This window comes from Scleropages formosus, chromosome 4, assembly GCF_900964775.1.
Source record: "Scleropages formosus chromosome 4, fSclFor1.1, whole genome shotgun sequence".
NCBI classification, from domain to species: domain Eukaryota; kingdom Metazoa; phylum Chordata; class Actinopteri; order Osteoglossiformes; family Osteoglossidae; genus Scleropages; species Scleropages formosus.
In genome coordinates this window covers 24,875,795-24,897,153 of record NC_041809.1, presented here as the reverse complement: position 1 = coordinate 24,897,153, position 21,359 = coordinate 24,875,795, and the positions used below count along the sequence as shown (strand labels likewise).

Here is a 21,359-nt window from a genome sequence, read left to right as displayed (position 1 = left end):
AGAAATAGCCCTTTGATAGAATAAATATGACATGATGAGTGCAAGAAAACTTCAAAGCCTTTACACTGGGATATATTCATATTTTTTTAATTTGTACAATAATTCAGTGTAGACCAGTTGTCATTTGTTTTGCATTTTATGTCTCAAAAGTAATGCATAAGAGGAAGAGAAAGAAATATTATAGACTTTGTTTCATGAATAGTACTTTTGTTGTCTTGTATCAGGAAGCCATCAGTTAAGATTATTTTAATAAAACTGGTCTTCTAAAAAATTCATACATGTATGCTTCAGTTTGCCTAACTGACTAAAGCAGGATTTCTTATTTTTTAATGTCCACAAAATGTCGAAATTTAAATCTCTGGATGACAATGCAGTTTTCAAGTGTATTTACCCGAACACTTCTTTTACTTGTTGTGCAGCAAGTAATTTAAACAATATGTACTAACAGGTAGGAAGTTTATGTCTTTAGTGTATTGTTGAGCAAGCTACTTAACCCACTTAAACACTATGACGTTCACACAAGAACAATTCAGATAGAGAGCTGTGCTTTAAGTTTTCAGTCAATATATAGGACATTTTCCAGAATGAAGGAAAAACATCAAAATCCACATTACCAGTGTGGAGGAAATGTATTCTTAGACTCCTCTAAGAAGGTTGTGTAAGAGGTCTGGATAAAAATTTGTTGGCAGTAATGTAGGCCCCACCCTGAGCTCTTTAAATAACAAGTTAACAAGAGGTTGAGGTCCACCCTTTAAGAATTATACAACATACGAAACAGAATTGCAAAATTTTAATCTACAGTGAGATTTTTACATACAAGAAAAGGCACCAGAGAGTTTAGAACTGTGTTTCCATTTATATATTCTGATTTATATTTTCATTAGATCCAAAAATGTATTTTTTTCCCCGTTGAGGTGAAATGATCAAGTACTTGTTTATGTTTTTTTACATTAGATTTTTGTTAAGTTTAGTTCAATTACTGGTAAAAGGAAGAGGGTCTTCAGTTTTTTTCTGAAAAGAGTGTAGGTCTACTGGCAGCAGTGTGTGAGGGCCTCAAAGGAGTAGCAAGATGGTCTGCAGCTTGGATTCCCACAATATCTATATCATTTTACAGATGCTTTTCTCCAAAGCGACGTACATCTCAGAGAATACAGTTTGTGCATTACATTAGGGGAAAGAGAGACATAATTGCAGACGCATGATTCTTAAATAAATATAGTTTGTTTCTTTCCACTATATGCACTGATGTTCCTGACACGAATATGTGCATAACACTCAGAACAGACAAATCCTGATTACTTTCCGCGGTGTGCTGCAGTGCTTAAAAATGCAGGATTGAAAGTAAATAAGATAACCCTGCTCTGCTATATTTGGGAACTTCATCCAAAGAATTAATTTTGTTTCAGTTAATTTCTCTGCGTGAGTCAACAAATTAACTATTCTGTCCCATGCTGAATTCTCCAGTATCTTCAGATTTACAAAGTAGCGAAGATGGTGACGTACAATTAATGAAACAGGAGACGTACTATTATTAAAACTCATACCTAAAAACAGGGCTGCCCAGCCTTCATTAGCCAAAGACCAGAATATTTATTATGTACTGCTCATGGCTCCCTTGTAAATATTGTAGTAAGTCCACATGCTGAATCTTAACCCCTTAAATTGAGAAATTATTTTCTTGTATAATGCAAAAGTATTAATTGCATTGACTGCTTGAATAAAATATAATAACATGATTAATATAAAAAGAAAGTCCTTCAAAACATCAATCTGAGACGTTGAGCTGCATCTCATGAGCAAGACTTTCAGTGTCACACATGATGGACCATGTTGTAACACAGAACAAAACGACTGTCCATGTTCTGCGGTCTCATCAAGCTCTTTCCATACTTCATCCTGATGAACATTTGTTTACATTAATATGTGCTGCCAAAACAGTGACATTATGAACACGGTTCAAAACATGCTTTCACACAAATCTGGTGTCCGGAAAAAGGTTTTTCTTCCATAGCAATAATTTCAGCTATTGCACAGGTCACTTTGAAAAGTGATTTCAGCTGAGAGCATATGCTCTAAAAAGCTATTGCTGTGACAAAAGTTTACATTTTAGTCTGGAGACCTTGACTTTATCAAATTGGCCTTGGAGTTTGTGAAATGCAGATGAATGCTTTGTGTGATAGTGTCTTTTAACATTATGTTCCTTAAGCTCTAGAACCACTTAACTGAGAATGACAGTGGCTTGTTCCTCAGTTCAGTGAGGAAGTGCAGTTTCATCCACCTCACTTTGTTTTGCTTTCATCAGAACGTTTATTCAGGTTAGAAACAAATTCACTGTTAAAGAGTTTAGTCATAATGACAGCATACAAAAACCTGCACAAGACAGACATGACGCCACTTAAGGATCACAAAGCTGCAGCTGAACAACACGAAAAGCTGTGAGCTCAGTCAGTGACAACTGGCAACTGGCCCGCCATCTGCCGTCCTGATACCAGCCAGTGTGCTCCATCGTGCTCTGTGTGCTCAAATGTGTATACAACTGTATTATTGTATGATTAAAGAAAATGTATATTCTTTTAATAGAATGTAGTCATTGTTATAATACACACACTGTCTGAAACCGCTTGTCCCAGGTGGGGGTTACAGCAAGCCAGAGCTTAACCTGGCAACACAGTCCACAACGGGACACACCTAGGATGGGACGCCAGTCCATTGCAAGGCACCCCAAGCAGGACTCAAACCCCAGACCCACCACAGAGTAGGACCCAGTCAAGCTCACTGAGCCACTGCATAACTCCCTTTTCACCCAATACTGTGGTATAACAGCAATAAACTGATCTAACAAATACACACACGCTTGTGTGCAACCGCTTGTCCTGAGATGAACCGGAGCCTAACCTGGGAACACAGGGTGGAAGGCTGAAGGGGGAGGGGACACACCCAGGACAGGACACCAGTCCATGGCAAGGCACCCTAAGCGGGTCTTCGAACTGCACACCCACCAGAGAGCAAAACCCTCCCAAACCCACTGCACCCCGCTAGACCCATGACATACAACACCTAACTCTAAAATGTGGAAAATGCCTACTTAGTTGCTTGTGACTCGGTAACTTATCACTGTGCTTGATTAGATACACTTGAAGTTCTTAAGTGACATGCACGGTCATGAAAGGGAAAAAGAACAAACACATGGAGGCAAGATTAGGTAGTTCTCATCTGACAATGAAGCAAATATTCTTAATTAATGATACTCAGTTCTGCATAAAATTATAGAGAGGTGTCCTCCCTCTTCATGTCATTTTTTTTTCCATGTTAAGGTCAAAGCACTTTCCACTAACATTTCACTTCAATGTCACCTTGACATGTTTCTGTGCAGACATAAATTGCTATAGTAAAATAATTACATTGACGAAGAGATGTCAGAATTTAGGGGGGCGCAGTGGAGTGGCTTGGCCGTGTCCTGCTCTCCGTTGGGTTTAGGGTTCGAGTTCTGCTTGGGGTGCCTTGCAACAAACTGGCGTCTCATCCTGGGTGGGCCCAGCCTTGTACCCTGTGTTGCTGGGCTAGGGCCCGGTTTGCTGCGACCCTGCTTGAGACAAGTGGTTACAGCCTTTGTCTCAGAATTTAGAATTCAGAGAACAACATATCAAGTCAAACACTGCATATGTAAGATGCTAGAGACACTGCTCCCAGACACTTTATTTCTTGAGGCTGACTGTCAAAAGAAAAAGATTCTGTCCATTTCTTTTCCTTCTCTCCCGTCCTTGTTCCCTGTCCATTCACCAAGTAACAGGTGTTTACTAACAATGTGAAGGTGGGTACATTTTCAAAGTCACAGCAGCTATCAATTCCCTGGACAGATGGGGAGCTGCCTTCATCAGTCCTGATGGGTGTCACTGTAGCCTTTGCCCTATTCTGACGGGATGCTCTTTCTTTTGCTGTCCAAAGAGAGTGTTGTCTTCGACCATCCTAAAGAGGCTGTTTGTGCCTTGACTGGATGGGTTGTCAGGACAGCATTTCTTTCATGTAGAGTGTCTAAATGGGATTTAAGGGCACCTCTGCTGCCCTCCCCAGCCACAACAGGATAAAGTTGCTACAACATGAGCAGGAGGACAAGGAATAACTTTTGCCATGCCATTTGCTTGTCACAATGCCCACTTCTATCAAAAGATTACAGAAATGGTCGAGACAATGTTATTGCAGGTGAGTTCCATTTCCCACTGAATGTAGCCACCATAAGGAGAGCAGCACTGAGTTAGAAACTGGTACATTTTTAAGGACCCTCAATCCTCAGTGTAATGACACCTGTAATTGTCTTGGTTACTGCAGAAGTCCCCTGTGTCACTAGATACAATCCTTGTGAGGAAGTCCCTTATAAAAACTCAGTTTAGTCATCCAGTAATAAAGAACACTGATGGACTTTTAAGAAGTCTCATCTCCAACCTATATGTAAGTAGATGTTAGATGTTAGATGTTAGTAGATGTAGATGTAAGTACATGTCGACATTTACAATTACTTTTATTCATTTAGCTGACACTCTTTTCCAAAACAGCTTATAATGTAATAATATGGAGTATTATATAATATGTAAAACTAAGAATAAAAAACTTTCTCTGCTGCATGTAAATTTTTAGATTTCTGTACAGAAGCAAGAAACCACTCCAGCTTGTTGATGTCCCAAAAAGATTTTCAGTGAAAGTTAAAATCTTCTTCTGTATTTTTTGCAGACATGTTGGGAAATGCTGGAATCAAATGTCACAATACAGCGCATTACAGAGTTTGTCATCACAGGCTTAGACCACCTGCCCAATCAGAACATTCTTGGGGTTCTAATATTGCTCACATATTCCCTTATACTGCTCGGTAGCAGTGCTAACATATGTATCATTGCATCAGATTGGCACCTGCACAGGCCAATGTACATATTCATTTGTAACCTGGCTGTTATTGACATCATGTTCACAACCAGTGCTAGCACAACACTGATCGCTCTGCTGCTTGCTGGGGTCCGAAACATTTCATATCACTCATGTATTTCTCACATGTTTGTGTACCACCTGGGTGATATCTGTCTTTGTTTTGCCCTGACCTTGATGGCATTTGACCGCATGATTGCCATCAGTAATCCACTGCGGTACCACAGCATCCTCACCAATTCACGAACGTTTGCACTAATTGCCCTGTCCTGGATGATTGGTATAGCAGCCATAGGAGTGCTGACAGGAATTGTTGACAGACTTCCCTACTGCCAGCCCATCATCAGATACACCTTCTGTAGTTATGCAGCACTGGTGAGGGCTGCCTGCGTTGACCCAGAACCATATTTTGTGCCCTCCACCATTCTGCTTATGTGGTTTCTGGGTGGACACTTCCCACTCATCCTGGCAACATATGTGAAGATCATCTACACTGTGGTGAGACTGGCTGACACCGAGGGTCGAAAGCAGATGATCAGCACATGTCTGAGTCATGCTGTTGCTGTGTTCTGTTACTACGCTCCTAAATTAGTTTCGGGATTGTTAACAAGAGTTGGTGTCACTCTGGATTTGACAGAGAGGAATGCACTAATGATAATCTTAACTCTTGTACCCTCACTTATGAATCCAACTGTTTATTGCTTCAGAACAAAAGAGATCAGGAGCAGGCTGATTCAAATACTGAAAAGGAACCGTGCATTACCTATAAAGTAATACCTTAACTTTCCTTTTTTTGCATTTTTGAACAACAGCAGAAATAGCCCTTTGATAGAATAAATATGACATGATGAGTGCAAGAAAACTTCAAAGCCTTTACACTGGGATATATTCATATTTTTTTAATTTGTACAATAATTCAGTGTAGACCAGTTGTCATTTGTTTTGCATTTTATGTCTCAAAAGTAATGCATAAGAGGAAGAGAAAGAAATATTATAGACTTTGTTTCATGAATAGTACTTTTGTTGTCTTGTATCAGGAAGCCATCAGTTAAGATTATTTTAATAAAACTGGTCTTCTAAAAAATTCATACATGTATGCTTCAGTTTGCCTAACTGACTAAAGCAGGATTTCTTATTTTTTAATGTCCACAAAATGTCGAAATTTAAATCTCTGGATGACAATGCAGTTTTCAAGTGTATTTACCCGAACACTTCTTTTACTTGTTGTGCAGCAAGTAATTTAAACAATATGTACTAACAGGTAGGAAGTTTATGTCTTTAGTGTATTGTTGAGCAAGCTACTTAACCCACTTAAACACTATGACGTTCACACAAGAACAATTCAGATAGAGAGCTGTGCTTTAAGTTTTCAGTCAATATATAGGACATTTTCCAGAATGAAGGAAAAACATCAAAATCCACATTACCAGTGTGGAGGAAATGTATTCTTAGACTCCTCTAAGAAGGTTGTGTAAGAGGTCTGGATAAAAATTTGTTGGCAGTAATGTAGGCCCCACCCTGAGCTCTTTAAATAACAAGTTAACAAGAGGTTGAGGTCCACCCTTTAAGAATTATACAACATACGAAACAGAATTGCAAAATTTTAATCTACAGTGAGATTTTTACATACAAGAAAAGGCACCAGAGAGTTTAGAACTGTGTTTCCATTTATATATTCTGATTTATATTTTCATTAGATCCAAAAATGTATTTTTTTCCCCGTTGAGGTGAAATGATCAAGTACTTGTTTATGTTTTTTTACATTAGATTTTTGTTAAGTTTAGTTCAATTACTGGTAAAAGGAAGAGGGTCTTCAGTTTTTTTCTGAAAAGAGTGTAGGTCTACTGGCAGCAGTGTGTGAGGGCCTCAAAGGAGTAGCAAGATGGTCTGCAGCTTGGATTCCCACAATATCTATATCATTTTACAGATGCTTTTCTCCAAAGCGACGTACATCTCAGAGAATACAGTTTGTGCATTACATTAGGGGAAAGAGAGACATAATTGCAGACGCATGATTCTTAAATAAATATAGTTTGTTTCTTTCCACTATATGCACTGATGTTCCTGACACGAATATGTGCATAACACTCAGAACAGACAAATCCTGATTACTTTCCGCGGTGTGCTGCAGTGCTTAAAAATGCAGGATTGAAAGTAAATAAGATAACCCTGCTCTGCTATATTTGGGAACTTCATCCAAAGAATTAATTTTGTTTCAGTTAATTTCTCTGCGTGAGTCAACAAATTAACTATTCTGTCCCATGCTGAATTCTCCAGTATCTTCAGATTTACAAAGTAGCGAAGATGGTGACGTACAATTAATGAAACAGGAGACGTACTATTATTAAAACTCATACCTAAAAACAGGGCTGCCCAGCCTTCATTAGCCAAAGACCAGAATATTTATTATGTACTGCTCATGGCTCCCTTGTAAATATTGTAGTAAGTCCACATGCTGAATCTTAACCCCTTAAATTGAGAAATTATTTTCTTGTATAATGCAAAAGTATTAATTGCATTGACTGCTTGAATAAAATATAATAACATGATTAATATAAAAAGAAAGTCCTTCAAAACATCAATCTGAGACGTTGAGCTGCATCTCATGAGCAAGACTTTCAGTGTCACACATGATGGACCATGTTGTAACACAGAACAAAACGACTGTCCATGTTCTGCGGTCTCATCAAGCTCTTTCCATACTTCATCCTGATGAACATTTGTTTACATTAATATGTGCTGCCAAAAAAGTGACATTATGAACACGGTTCAAAACATGCTTTCACACAAATCTGGTGTCCGGAAAAAGGTTTTTCTTCCATAGAAATAATTTCAGCTATTGCACAGGTCACTTTGAAAAGTGATTTCAGCTGAGAGCATATGCTCTAAAAAGCTATTGCTGTGACAAAAGTTTACATTTTAGTCTGGAGACCTTGACTTTATCAAATTGGCCTGGGAGTTTGTGAAATGCAGATGAATGCTTTGTGTGATAGTGTCTTTTAACATTATGTTCCTTAAGCTCTAGAACCACTTAACTGAGAATGACAGTGGCTTGTTCCTCAGTTCAGTGAGGAAGTGCAGTTTCATCCACCTCACTTTGTTTTGCTTTCATCAGAACGTTTATTCAGGTTAGAAACAAATTCACTGTTAAAGAGTTTAGTCATAATGACAGCATACAAAAACCTGCACAAGACGGACATGACGCCACTTAAGGATCACAAAGCTGCAGCTGAACAACACGAAAAGCTGTGAGCTCAGTCAGTGACAACTGGCAACTGGCCCGCCATCTGCCGTCCTGACACCAGCCAGTGTGCTCCATCGTGCTCTGTGTGCTCAAATGTGTATACAATTGTATTATTGTATGATTAAAGAAAATGTATATTCTTTTAATAGAATGTAGTCATTGTTATAATACACACACTGTCTGAAACCGCTTGTCCCAGGCGGGGGTTACAGCAAGCCAGAGCTTAACCTGGCAACACTGTCCACAACGGGACACACCTAGGATGGGACGCCAGTCCATTGCAAGGCACCCCAAGCAGGACTCAAACCCCAGACCCACCACAGAGTAGGACCCAGTCAAGCTCACTGAGCCACTGCATAACTCCCTTTTCACCCAATACTGTGGTATAACAGCAATAAACTGATCTAACAAATACACACACGCTTGTGTGCAACCGCTTGTCCTGAGATGAACCGGAGCCTAACCTGGGAACACAGGGTGGAAGGCTGAAGGGGGAGGGGACACACCCAGGACAGGACACCAGTCCATGGCAAGGCACCCTAAGCGGGTCTTCGAACTGCACACCCACCAGAGAGCAAAACCCTCCCAAACCCACTGCACCCCGCTAGACCCATGACATACAACACCTAACTCTAAAATGTGGAAAATGCCTACTTAGTTGCTTGTGACTCGGTAACTTATCACTGTGCTTGATTAGATACACTTGAAGTTCTTAAGTGACATGCACGGTCATGAAAGGGAAAAAGAACAAACACATGGAGGCAAGATTAGGTAGTTCTCATCTGACAATGAAGCAAATATTCTTAATTAATGATACTCAGTTCTGCATAAAATTATAGAGAGGTGTCCTCCCTCTTCATGTCATTTTTTTTTCCATGTTAAGGTCAAAGCACTTTCCACTAACATTTCACTTCAATGTCACCTTGACATGTTTCTGTGCAGACATAAATTGCTATAGTAAAATAATTACATTTACGAAGAGATGTCAGAATTTAGGGGGGCGCAGTGGAGTGGCTTGGCCGTGTCCTGCTCTCCGTTGGGTTTAGGGTTCGAGTTCTGCTTGGGGTGCCTTGCAACAAACTGGCGTCTCATCCTGGGTGGGCCCAGCCTTGTACCCTGTGTTGCTGGGCTAGGGCCCGGTTTGCTGCGACCCTGCTTGAGACAAGTGGTTACAGCCTTTGTCTCAGAATTTAGAATTCATAGAACAACATATCAAGTCAAACACTGCATATGTAAGATGCTAGAGACACTGCTCCCAGACACTTTATTTCTTGAGGCTAACTGTCAAAAGAAAAAGATTCTGTCCATTTCTTTTCCTTCTCTCCCGTCCTTGTTCCCTGTCCATTCACCAGGTAACAGGTGTTTACTAACAATGTGAAGGTGGGTACATTTTCAAAGTCACAGCAGCTATCAATTCCCTGGACAGATGGGGAGCTGCCTTCATCAGTCCTGATGGGTGTCATTGTGGCCTTTGCCCTATTCTGACGGGATGCTCTTTCTTTTGCTGTCCAAAGAGAGTGTTGTCTTCGACCATCCTAAAGAGGCTGTTTGTGCCTTGACTGGATGGGTTGTCAGGACAGCATTTCTTTCATGTAGAGTGTCTAAATGGGATTTAAGGGCACCTCTGCTGCCCTCCCCAGCCACAACAGGATAAAGTTGCTACAACATGAGCAGGAGGACAAGGAATAACTTTTGCCATGCCATTTGCTTGTCACAATGCCCACTTCTATCAAAAGATTACAGAAATGGTCGAGACAATGTTATTGCAGGTGAGATCCTTTTCCCACTGAATATAGTTAGCATAAAGAGAGCAGCACTGAGTTAGAAACTGGTACATTTTTAAGGACCCTCAATCCTCAGTGTAATGACACCTGTAATTGTCTTGGTTACTGCAGAAGTCCCCTGTGTCAATAGATACAATCCTTGTGAGGAAGGCGCTTATAAAAACTCAGTTTAGTCATCCAGTAATAAAGAACACTGATGGACTTTTAAGAAGTCTCATCTCCAACCTATATGTAAGTAGCTATTCTAATATGTTGACATTTACAATTACATTTATTCATTTAGCTGACACTTTTCTCCAAAACAAATTGCAATGTATTAATATGGACTATTATATAATGTATAAAATTAAGAATTAAAACTTCCTCTTATGTGAGCTGCATGTAAATGTTTCTATTTCTGTAGAGAAGCAAGAAACCACATCAACTTGTTGCTTAAAATGATCTCCCAAACAGATTTTCAGTGAAAGTTATAATCTTCTTCTGTATTTTTTGCAGACATGTTGGGAAATGCTGGAATCAAATGTCACAACACAGCGCATTACAGAGTTTGTCATCACAGGCTTAGACCACCTGCCCAATCAGAACATTCTTGGGGTTCTAATATTGCTCACATATTCCCTTATACTGCTCGGTAGCAGTGCTAACATATGTATCATCGTATCAGACCAACTTCTGCACAGGCCAATGTACATATTCATTTGTAACCTGGCTGTTATTGACATCATGTTCACAACCAGTGCTAGCACAACTCTGATCGCTCTGCTGCTTGCTGGGGTCCGAAACATTTCATATCACTCATGTATTTCTCGCATGTTTGTGTACAACCTGGGTGATATCTGTCTTTGTTTTGCCCTGACCTTGATGGCATTTGACCGCATGATTGCCATCAGTAATCCACTGCGGTACCACAGCATCCTCACCAATTCGCGAACGTTTGCACTAATTGCCCTGTCCTGGATGATTGGTATAGCAGCCATAGGAGTGCTGACAGGAATTGTTGACAGACTTCCCTACTGCCAGCCCCTCCTCAAATATAGCTTCTGTGATTATGCTGCTCTGGTGAGGGCTGCCTGCGTTGACCCAGAACCATATTTTGTGCCCTCCACCATTCTGGTCATGTGGTTTCTGGGTGGACACTTCCCACTCATCCTGGCAACATATGTGAAGATCATCTACACTGTGGTGAGACTGGCTGACATTGAGGGTCGCAAGCAGATGATCAGCACATGTCTGAGTCACACTGTTGTTGTGTTCTGTTACTATGCTCCTAAATTAGTTTTGGGATTGTTAACAAGAGTTGGTGTCACTCTGGATTTGACAGAGAGGAATGCACTAAAGATCATCTCAACTCTTGTACCCTCACTTATGAATCCAACTGTTTATTGTTTCAGGACAAAAGAGATCAGGAGCAGGCTGATTCAAATACTGAAAAGGAACCGTGCATTAGCTATAAAGTAGTATCTTAGCTTTCCGTTTTTTGCATTTTTGAACAACAGCAGAAATAGCCCTTTGATAGAATAAATATGACATGATGAGTGCAAGAAAACTTCAAAGCCTTTACACTGGGATATATTCATATTTTTTTAATTTGTACAATAATTCAGTGTAGACCAGTTGTCATTTGTTTTGCATTTTATGTCTCAAAAGTAATGCATAAGAGGAAGAGAAAGAAATATTATAGACTTTGTTTCATGAATAGTACTTTTGTTGTCTTGTATCAGGAAGCCATCAGTTAAGATTATTTTAATAAAACTGGTCTTCTAAAAAATTCATACATGTATGCTTCAGTTTGCCTAACTGACTAAAGCAGGATTTCTTATTTTTTAATGTCCACAAAATGTCGAGATTTAAATCTCTGGATGACAATGCAGTTTTTAAGTGTATTTACCCGAACACTTCTTTTACTTGTTGTGCAGCAAGTAATTTAAACAATATGTACTAACAGGTAGGAAGTTTATGTCTTCAGTGTATTGTTGAGCAAGCTACTTAACCCACTGAAACAGTATGACGTTCACACAAAAACAATTCAGATGGAGAGCTGTGCTTTAAGTTTTCAGTCAATATATAGGACATTTTCCAGAATGAAGGAAAAACATCAAAATCCACATTACCAGTGTGGAGGAAATGTATTCTTAGACTCCTCTAAGAAGGTTGTGTAAGAGGTCTGGATAAAAATTTGTTGGCAGTAATGTAGGCCCCACCCTGAGCTCTTTAAATAACAAGTTAACAAGAGGTTGAGGTCCACCCTTTAAGAATTATACAACATACGAAACAGAATTGCAAAATTTTAATCTACAGTGAGATTTTTACATACAAGAAAAGGGACCAGAGAGTTTAGAACTGTGTTTCCATTTATATATTCTGACTTATATTTCGGGGGTGCGGTGGCGCAGTGGGTTGGACCGGGTCCTGCTCTCCAGTAGGTCTGGGGTTCGAGTCCTGCTTGGGGTGCCTTGCGGCGGACTGGCGTCCTGTCCTGGGTGTGTCCCCTCCCCACCCCCGGCCTTACACCCTGTGTTACCGGGTAGGCTCCGGTTCCCTGCAACCCCATATGGGACTAGTGGTTCCGAAAATGTGTGTGTGTGTGTGTGTGTGTGTGTGTGTGTGTGTGTGTGTGTGTGTGTGTGTACTTTATATGATTATAGAAACTTTGCATTCCAGATAACAACATGTCAGTCTGAGATGTTGAGCTGCATCTCATGAGCAAGACTTTCAGTGTCACACATGATGGACCATGTTGTAACACAGATCAAAACGACTGTCCATGTTCTGCGGTCTCATCACCTCTTTCCATACTTCATCCTGATGAACATTTGTTACATTAATATGTGCTGCCAAAACAGTGACATTATGAACACGGTTCAAAACATGCTTTCACACAAATCTGGTGTCCGGAAAAGGGTTTTTCTTCCATAGCAATAATTTCAGATGTTGCACGGGTCACTTTGAAAAGTGATGTCAGCTGGGAGCATATGCACTAAAAAGCTATTGCTGTGACAAAAGTTTACATTTTAGTCTGGAGACCTTGACTTTATCAAATTGGCCTTGGAGTTTGTGAAATGCAGATGAATGCTTTGTGTGATAGTGTCTTTTTACATTATGTTCCTTAAGCTCTAGAACCACTTAACTGAAAATGACAGTGGCTTGTTCCTCAGTTCAGTGAGGAAGTGCAGTTTCATCCACCTCACTTTGTTTTGCTTTCATCAGAACGTTTATTCAGGTTAGAAACAAATTCACTGTTAAAGAGTTTAGTCATAATGACAGCATACAAAAACCTGCACAAGACGGACATGACGCCACTTAAGGATCACAAAGCTGCAGCTGAACAACACGAAAAGCTGTGAGCTCAGTCAGCGACAACTGGCAACTGGCCCTCCATCTGCTGTCCTGACACCAGCCAGTGTGCTCCATTGTGCTCTGTGTGCTCAAATGTGTATACAACTGTATTATTGTATGATTAAAGAAAATGTATATTCTTTTAATAGAATGTAGTCATTGTTATAATACACACACTGTCTGAAACCACTTGTCCCAGGCGGGGGTTACAGCAAGGTAGAGCTTAACCCGGCAACACAGGGCACAAAGCTGGAGGGGGAGGGGACACACCCAGGACGGGACGCCAGTCTGTCAGAAGGCACCCCACGCAGGACTCGAACCCCAGACTCGCCAGAGAGCAGGTTCCGGTCAAGCCCGTTGCGCCTGCGCATCCCCCAAATGTTATAATAAGTAATTATAATTTTTAACAAGCAGTACAGCGGTACAGCAAGTAGAACAGCTGCCTCACAGGGCCTGAAATATAGGCACACTCCTGCTCGGTCCATATGGGGCTTGCACGTTTGCTCAGGTTTCCTCCTTCTACTTCAGTTTCCTCCCACAGTCCAAAGACATGCAGTTCAGATGAAATACACACACACACACATTTTCTGAACCGCTTGTCCCATTCGGGGTCGCGGGGAGCCAGAGCCTAACCTGGCAACTCAGGGCATAAGGCTGGAGGGGGAGGGGACACACCCAGGACAGGATGCCAGTCTGTCGCAAGGAACTCCAAGCGGGACTCGAACCCCGGGAGCCGGTCCAACCCACTGCACCACTGCACCACTGCGCCATCGTCCCCCCCCTTCAGATGAAATAGCAATGCTAAATTGCCCATAGCTTCTGGGGAACTGATGACATTAAACAGTACCTGTTAGGGCCCCTTGACAGTTAGCTGTCACACAATAAGGGTTTGGGTCACTCTGATGGCTTTTGTGCCCAAGTCAATCATGAAGATACATAACCACGACACTGATGTCAGGTCAAGTGCTTGAATGGTCTCTGGTCTTCAGTCCTGAGGAAATTATACAACCCAGCATAACATAATTATTAATATACAGGTGAATTAAATGTCTAGAACCACCCAAATACATTTAAGATGCTTAATGTTGCATTGATGTAGCCAATACCATTTTGCATTACAGCAGTGGTTGAATCTGTGAATTATGTGTGAAAGATATTCTGTCACGCGTACCTCTCCCGCAGCTGCCTTTCATCAAGGTGGCACGGGATAAAAGGGACCAGGATTCCACGCCTGTTTGCGGAACCTCATTCGAGCAACCGCTACCCTGTGTATCCAATGATTCCTGTCTTTTCGAAATTCCTGATCTCCTGGCTACCAACCTTTGTTGAGCCAGAACCAAGAACCTCCATGTTTTACCTTTCGTGCGTGGGACCACCAAGCAGGCAGATGTGGAAGAGTGTACCAGTCTGGTTGGTGTGTAGCAAATGATCAAGTCTTGTAGATAGCTGAGAGCAGTTCTATTGATGCATTTGTAGGCCATAACCAGGGTCTTAAATTTCAACTCCCTGGACAGATGGGGAGCTGCCTTCATCAGTCCTGATGGGTGTCATTGTGGCCTTTGTCCTATTCTGACCGGATGCTCTTTCTTTTGCTGTACAAAGAGAGTGTTGTCTTCGACCATCCTAAACAGGTTGTTCGTGCCTTGACTGGATGGGTTGTGAGGACAGCATTTCTTTCATGTAGTGTCTAAATTGGATTTAAGGGCACATCTGCTGCCCTCCCCAGCCACAACATAATCAAGTTGCTACAACATGTGCAGGAGGACAAGGAATAACTTTTGCCATGCCATTTGCTTACCACAATGCCCACTTCTATCAAAAGATTACAGAAATGGTCGAGACAATGTTATTGCAGGTGAGATCCATTTCCCACTGAATATAGTCAGCATAAAGAGAGCACCACTGAGTTAGTAACTGGTACATTTTTAAGGACCCCCAGTCCTCAGTGTAATGACACCTGTAATTGTCTTGGTTACTGCAGAAGTCCCCTGTGTCACTAGATACAATCCTTGTGAGGAAGTCCCTTATAAAAACTCAGTTTAGGCATCCAGTAATAAAGAACACTGATGGACTTTTAAGAAGTCTCATCTTCAACCTATACGTAAGTAGCTATTCTAATATGTTGACATTTACAATTACATTTATTCATTTAGCTGACACTTTTCTCCGAAACAAATTGCAATGTATTAATATGGACTATTATATAATGTATAAAATTAAGAATAAAAACTTCCTCTTATGTGAGCTGCATGTCATTTTTTATATATCTTTACAGAAGCAAGAAACCACTCCAGCTTGTCGATCTCCCAAAAAGATTTTCAGTGAAAGTTATAATGTTCTTCTGTATTTTTTGCAGACATGCTGGGAAATGCTGGAATCAAATGTCACAGCACAGCGCATTACAGAGTTTGTCATCACTGGGTTAGACCACCTGCCCAATAAGAAGATTCTTGGACTTCTAATATTGGTCACATATTCCCTTATACTGCTCGGTAGCAGTGCTAACATATGTATCATTGCATCAGATAGGCACCTGCACAGGCCAATGTACATATTCATTTGTAACCTGGCTGTTATTGACATCATGTTCACAACCAGTGCTAGCACAACTCTGATCGCTCTGCTGCTTGCTGGGGTCCGAAACATTTCATATCACTCATGTATTTCTCGCATGTTTGTGTACCACCTGGGTGATATCTGTCTTTGTTTTGCCCTGACCTTGATGGCATTTGACCGCATGATTGCCATCAGTAATCCACTGCGGTACCACAGCATCCTCACCAATTCGCGAACGTTTGCACTAATTGCCCTGTCCTGGATGATTGGTATAGCAGCCATAGGAGTGCTGACAGGAATTGTTGACAGACTTCCCTACTGCCAGCCCCTCCTCAAATACAGCTTCTGTGATTATCCTGTTCTGGTGAGGGCTGCTTGCGTTGACCCAGAACCATATTTTGTGCCCTCCACCATTCTGCTTATGTGGTTGCTGGGTGGACACTTCCCACTCATACTGGCAACATATGTGAAGATCATCTACACTGTGGTGAGACTGGCTGACACCGAGGGTCGAAAGCAGATGATCAGCACATGTCTGAGTCACACTGTTGTTGTGTTCTGTTACTACGCTCCTAAATTAGTTTCGGGATTGTTAACAAGAGTTGGTGTCACTCTGAATTTGACAGAGAGGAATGCACTAATGATAATCTCAACTCTTGTACCCTCACTAATGAATCCAACTGTTTATTGCTTCAGAACAAAAGAGATCAGAAGCAGGCTGATTCAAATACTGAAAAGGAACCGTGCATTAGCTATAAAGTAGTATCTTAGCTTTCCATTTTTTGCATTTTTGAACAACAGCAGAAATAGCCCTTTGATAGAATAAATATGACATGATTAGTGCAAGAAAACTTCAAAGCCTTTACACTGGGATATATTCATATTTTTTTAATTTGTACAATAATTCAGTGTAGACCAGTTGTCATTTGTTTTTCATTTTATGTCTCAAAACTAATGCATAAGAGGAAGAGAAAGAAATATTATAGGCTTTGTTTTATGAATAGAGCTTTTGTTGTCCTGTATTGGGAACTCATCAATTAAGATTGCTTTATGAGGTTGAGGTCCACCCTTTAAGAATTATAGCAAGGTACGAAACAGAAGTCTACTGGCAGCAGTGTGTGAGGGCCTCAAAGGAGTAGCAAGATGGTCTGCAGCTTGGATTCCCACAATATCTATATCATTTTACAGATGCTTTTCTCCAAAGCGACGTACATCTCAGAGAATACAGTTTGTGCATTACATTAGGGGAAAGAGAGACATAATTGCAGACGCGTGATTCTTCAATAAATATAGTTTGTTTCTATCCACTATATGCACTGATGTTCCTCACACGAATATGTGCATAAAACTCAGAACAGACAAATCCTGATTACTTTCCGCTGTGTGCTGCAGTGCTTAAAAATGCAGGATTGAAAGTAAATAAGATAACCCTGCTCTGCTATATTTGGGAACTTCATCCAAAGAATTAATTTTGTTTCAGTTAATTTCTCTGCGTGAGTCAACAAATTAACTATTCTGTCCCATGCTGAATTCTCCAGTATCTTCAGATTTACAAAGTAGCGAAGATGGTGACGTACAATTAATGAAACAGGAGACGTACTATTATTAAAAGTCATACCTAAAAACAGGGTTGCCCAGCCTTCATTAGCCAAAGACCAGAATATTTATTATGTACTGCTCATGGTTGCCCTTGTAAATATTGTAGTAAGTCCACATGCTGAATCTTAACCCCTTAAATTGAGAAATTATTTTGTTGTATAATGCAGAAGTATTAATTGCATTGACTGCTTGAATAAAATATAATAAGATAATTAATATAAAAAGAAAGTCCTTCAAAACATCAATCTGAGACGTTGAGCTGCATTTCATGAGCAAGACTTTCAGTGTCACACATGATGGACCATGTTGTAACACAGATCAAAACGACTGTCCATGTTCTGCGGTCTCATCAAGCTCTTTCCATACTTCATCCTGATGAACATTTGTTTACATTAATATGTGCTGCCAAAAAAGCGACATTATGAACACGGTTCAAAACATGCTTTCACAGAAATCTGGTGTCCGGAAAAGGGTTTTATTCCATAGCAATAATTTCAGAAGTTGCACGGGTCACTTTGAAAAGTGATGTCAGCTGGGAGCATATGCACTAAAAAGCTACTGCTGTGACAAAAGTTTACATTTTAGTCTGGAGACCTTGACTTTATCAAATTGGCCTTGGAATTTGTGAAATGCAGATGAATGCTTTGTGTGATAGTGTCTTTTTACATTATGTTCCTTAAGCTCTAGAACCACTTAACTGAAAATGACAATGGCTTGTTCCTCAGTTCAGTGAGGAAGTGCAGTTTCATCCACCTCACTTTGTTTTGCTTTCATCAGAACATTTATTCAGGTTAGAAACAAATTCACTGTTAAAGAGTTTAGTCATAATGACAGCATACAAAAACCTGCACAAGACGGACATGACGCCACTTAAGGATCACAAAGCTGTAGCTGAACAACACGAAAAGCTGTGAGCTCAGTCAGCGACAACTGGCAACTGGCCCGCCATCTGCCGTCCTGACACCAGCCAGTGTGCTCCATTGTGCTCTGTGTGCTCAAATGTGTATACAACTGTATTATTGTATGATTAAAGAAAATGTATATTCTTTTAATAGAATGTAGTCATTGTTATAATACACACACTGTCTGAAACTGCTTGTCCCAGGCGGGGGTTACAGCAAGCCAGAGCTTAACCTGGCAACACTGTCCACAACGGGACACACCTAGGATGGGACGCCAGTCCATTGCAAGGCACCCCAAGCGGGACTCAAACCCCAGACCCACCATAGAGTAGGACCCAGTCAAGCTCGCTGAGCCACTGCATAACTCCCTTTTCAGCCAGTACTGTGGTATAACAGCAATAAACTGATCTAACAAATACACACACGCTTGTGTGCAACTGCTTGTCCTGAGATGAACCGGAGCCTAACCTGGGAACACAGGGTGGAAGGCTGAAGGGGGAGGGGACACACCCAGGACAGGACACCAGTCCATGGCAAGGCACCCTAAGCGGGTCTTCGAACTGCACACCCACCAGAGAGCAAAACCTTCCCAAACCCACTGCACCCCGCTAGACCCATGACATACAACACCTAACTCTAAAATGTGGAAAATGCCTACTTAGTTGCTCGTGACTGAGTAACTTATCACTGCGCTTGATTAGATACACCTGAAGTTCTTAAGTGACATGCATGGTCATGAAAGGGAAAAAGAACAAACACATGGAGGCAAGATTAGGTGTCACGGTTGCGCGTAGCGCAGACGGACTCAAGTGCAGAGTGTTCGGATCGTCGTGCACGGAAGCCGAATCAGAATCCATAATCGTAGTCGAGGGGCAGGCGAGGGTCAAGCGATCAGCAAACGTCGTAGAAAGGGCTAGGCAAAGAACGTGGTCAGGAAGAAACAGGCAAAGGGTCGAAGTCGTAATGGGTCTCTCAGGAATACGGTTCGCAGGGAAACAAGGAGGCAAAACAAGGTTCCGCGTCTGGGCTTCCTCGGCTTCCCTCTTCATAGTCGTTCCCATCAGGGAACGGCAGGTGTCGCAGAGGTGCCTGATGCGGAGAACGTGACAGTACCCCCCCCTCCACGGGCAGCTCCGGACGCCCTGGGCCGGGAAGGAGGACGCCCCCGGGGGCGCGGAGCCGGGCACTCGGGATGGTCCCTATGGAAAGCGGCCACCAGGTCGGGGTCCAGGATGTCCGAAGCAGCTACCCAGGACCGCTCCTCCGGACCATACCCCTCCCAATCCACCAGATATTGTAGTCGACCTCTCCGTCGGTGGGAGTTTAGCAGGGCTCGGACCGTGTAGACATCGTCCCCTGCGAGGGATAGTGTCGACGGTGGTGAGGTTGTTTCTACTGGTGGCTGATGCAAGGACACCCCAACCGGTTTCAGGAGGGAAACATGGAATGTTGGATGCACTCGGAGGTCAGGAGGTAACTGAAGACGGTAGGTAACCGGCGTGACACGACGTACTACCTTGAAAGGGCCGATGTAGCGGGACCCGAGTTTCTTGGAGGGGGTCTTCAGGTGAAGGTCTCGGGTGGAGAGCCAAACTCTTCGTCCAGGCAAGAACGAAAGGGTGCGCCGGTGCCGGTCAGCCTGACGTTTGTGGCATTCCGCACTGCGGAGCAGGTGGGCCCGGACCATCCTCCAGACGCGGGTGCTCTCCTTATGCCATGTCTCCACAGCCAGAACAGGACTTGGAGAGGTCTCACTGGGGAACAGGACAGGTTGGTAGCCTAACACACACTGAAAGGGCGACATACCTGTGGATGTGTGAGGCGCGGAATTGTGGGCATACTCTGCCCAGGCCAGGTGGCGAGCCCAGTGGTGGGGTCTTTGGGAGCAGTAGGCTCGGAGAAACCTTGCAACATCCTGTTGCAAGCGTTCCACGTGACCGTTGGCTTGCGGGTGATATCCTGATGTAAGGCTGACCGTCACTCCGAGCCGGCTCCAAAAGGCCTTCCATACCCGAGAGGTGAACTGGGGACCTCGATCGGAAACAATGTCTTCGGGGAGTCCGTAGAGTTTAAAGACTTGCTCGAATAGGACCTCCGACACCTCGAGAGCGGTGGGCAGCTTCGGAAGGGGCACCAGTCTGTAAGCCTTAGAGAAACGATCTATGACAGAAAGGATCACGGTCTTACCCTCTGAGACCGGGAGGTCCACTAGGAAATCCAGTGCCACGTGGGTCCAGGGTCGGGTCGGCGTAGGCAAGGGTTGTAGGAGACCCGCTGCCTTTTCGGGCAGGGTCCTGGTCTGAGCGCAGGTGGCACAGGCCTGGACGAAGTCCCTGACATCGTCGGACAGCGAGGGCCACCAGAACCGTCTTTGGACCAGGGATAGGGTACGGCGGATCCCGGGATGCCCGGCCTCCGGAGCCTCATGGGCCCATTTCAGCACCGCTGCGCGGAAGGAACTGGGGACATACACACAGTTGGTTGGCCTCCCGGGCGGTTCTGGTTCGCTGTCCTGGGCTTCTTGGATGTCCTGGAGGAGTTGCCAGTGGACCGGACCCACCACGCATCCCTGGGGTAGGATCTCCTCTGGGTTGGGGGGCAGTGGTTCGGGGTCATGAACCCGCGATAAAGCATCAGCTTTCCCATTCTTGGAACCTGGCCGATAAGAAACAGTAAAGTGGAAACGGGTGAAGAACAGGGCCCATCGGGCCTGGCGGGAGTTCAACCGTTTTGCGGTCTCTAGGTACTCTAGATTGCGGTGGTCCGTGAGTACCACAAAGGGATGGACCGCACCCTCCAGCCAGTGACGCCACTCCTCAAGCGCGAGCTTGATAGCAAGGAGTTCCCTGTTCCCAGTGTCGTAATTCCGCTCGGCAGGGGTCATCTTCCTGGAGAAGAAGGCACAGGGGTACAACTTGGGAGGGTCCCCTTGCCGCTGTGACAGGATTGCACCCACCCCTACCGAGGAGGCGTCGACCTCCACCACGAACGGCAAGGAAGGGTCCGGCTGTTTCAGCACGGGGG

The 21,359-nt window shown here is 42.9% G+C and overlaps 3 protein-coding genes across 3 annotated transcripts; all 3 read left to right on the top strand.

Annotated features, from left to right (window-relative positions):
* Window positions 1-4,188: 4,188 nt before the first annotated feature.
* Window positions 4,189-5,688, top strand: LOC114910386 (olfactory receptor 10G4-like). The gene is made up of 2 exons (XM_029250868.1): window positions 4,189-4,200; window positions 4,726-5,688. The coding sequence occupies exons 1-2, from the start codon at window positions 4,189-4,191 to the stop codon at window positions 5,686-5,688; spliced, it is 975 nt and encodes a 324-aa protein (XP_029106701.1).
* Window positions 5,689-10,449: 4,761 nt separating this feature from the next.
* Window positions 10,450-11,400, top strand: LOC114910385 (olfactory receptor 10G4-like). The gene has a single exon (XM_029250867.1). It carries the CDS (start codon window positions 10,450-10,452, stop codon window positions 11,398-11,400), a length of 951 nt encoding a protein of 316 aa, XP_029106700.1.
* Window positions 11,401-15,121: 3,721 nt separating this feature from the next.
* LOC114910384 (olfactory receptor 10G4-like) lies at window positions 15,122-16,597 on the top strand. The gene is made up of 2 exons (XM_029250866.1): window positions 15,122-15,133; window positions 15,635-16,597. Exons 1-2 carry the CDS (start codon window positions 15,122-15,124, stop codon window positions 16,595-16,597), a joined length of 975 nt encoding a protein of 324 aa, XP_029106699.1.
* The last annotated feature ends 4,762 nt before the right edge of the window (window positions 16,598-21,359 follow it).